Consider the following 658-nt stretch of genomic DNA (forward strand, 5'->3'; position numbering starts at 1 on the left):
CAGGAAGAAACCAAGTCCCAGGACCCTCGAAGTCGATCTTTAAAGTCTTCATTTAAAGATACTAAAGAGGAGGTAAGAATTGAAGTAAAACCTCTCTTTTACATAATGCTGTGGGAATTAGTGTGAATTCTGACTCACCTTTTTTCTTTCTCTGTCGTATTTCCTCCTTACGGCACACTTGCCCAGATTTGAAGAAGAGGGGAATGTCAGGGAGGATAAACTCTTTGATCTTACTGGCACACACCTGTTTTTCAAAGATCTAGTAGTGTTTTATTATTTTAGCTTGGCAAGTACTGCGGTTTGGTCACCTGTTAAATACAAGAAAGTGGAGAAAGTTGAAGGCATCTGTATTTATTCACGTTGGATAGCCCTTGAGTTTTCAGTGCGAAACATAGGTGTAGTGTAACTTTTCAGCTCTTCCACTACGTCTGTTGCGCAAACGAGATGTTCTACATGCAAACGTGCACCAGGTGGGAGGGAAGAGAAACAAACCTACTGCAAAGGTTAATGCTGTATATACCCTTGATGTCCTGGAGACATCAGGAAAGGAAGTACCATTATGACAGCAAGGGAGTAAAACGTAATGTAGTGGTTAAGGGAATTTGTTATGTAATTGAGATAATTTTAAAGTTTCAACTTCCATAAACGTTCCTTTCCT

The 658-nt window shown here is 39.8% G+C and overlaps 1 protein-coding gene across 1 annotated transcript in view; it reads left to right on the top strand.

Moving 5' to 3' along the window:
* The window catches only part of FHDC1 (FH2 domain containing 1), a 30,786-nt gene that overhangs the window by 505 nt on the left and 29,623 nt on the right, over nucleotides 1–658 (top strand). Inside the window, exon 2 of the mRNA XM_010138872.1 lies at nucleotides 1–72. Coding sequence (XP_010137174.1) covers nucleotides 1–72 — 72 coding nt within the window. The remainder of the gene's footprint in view (nucleotides 73–658) is intronic.

This window comes from Buceros rhinoceros, unplaced genomic scaffold (assembly GCF_000710305.1).
Source record: "Buceros rhinoceros silvestris isolate BGI_N320 unplaced genomic scaffold, ASM71030v1 scaffold10366, whole genome shotgun sequence".
Classification (NCBI taxonomy): domain Eukaryota; kingdom Metazoa; phylum Chordata; class Aves; order Bucerotiformes; family Bucerotidae; genus Buceros; species Buceros rhinoceros.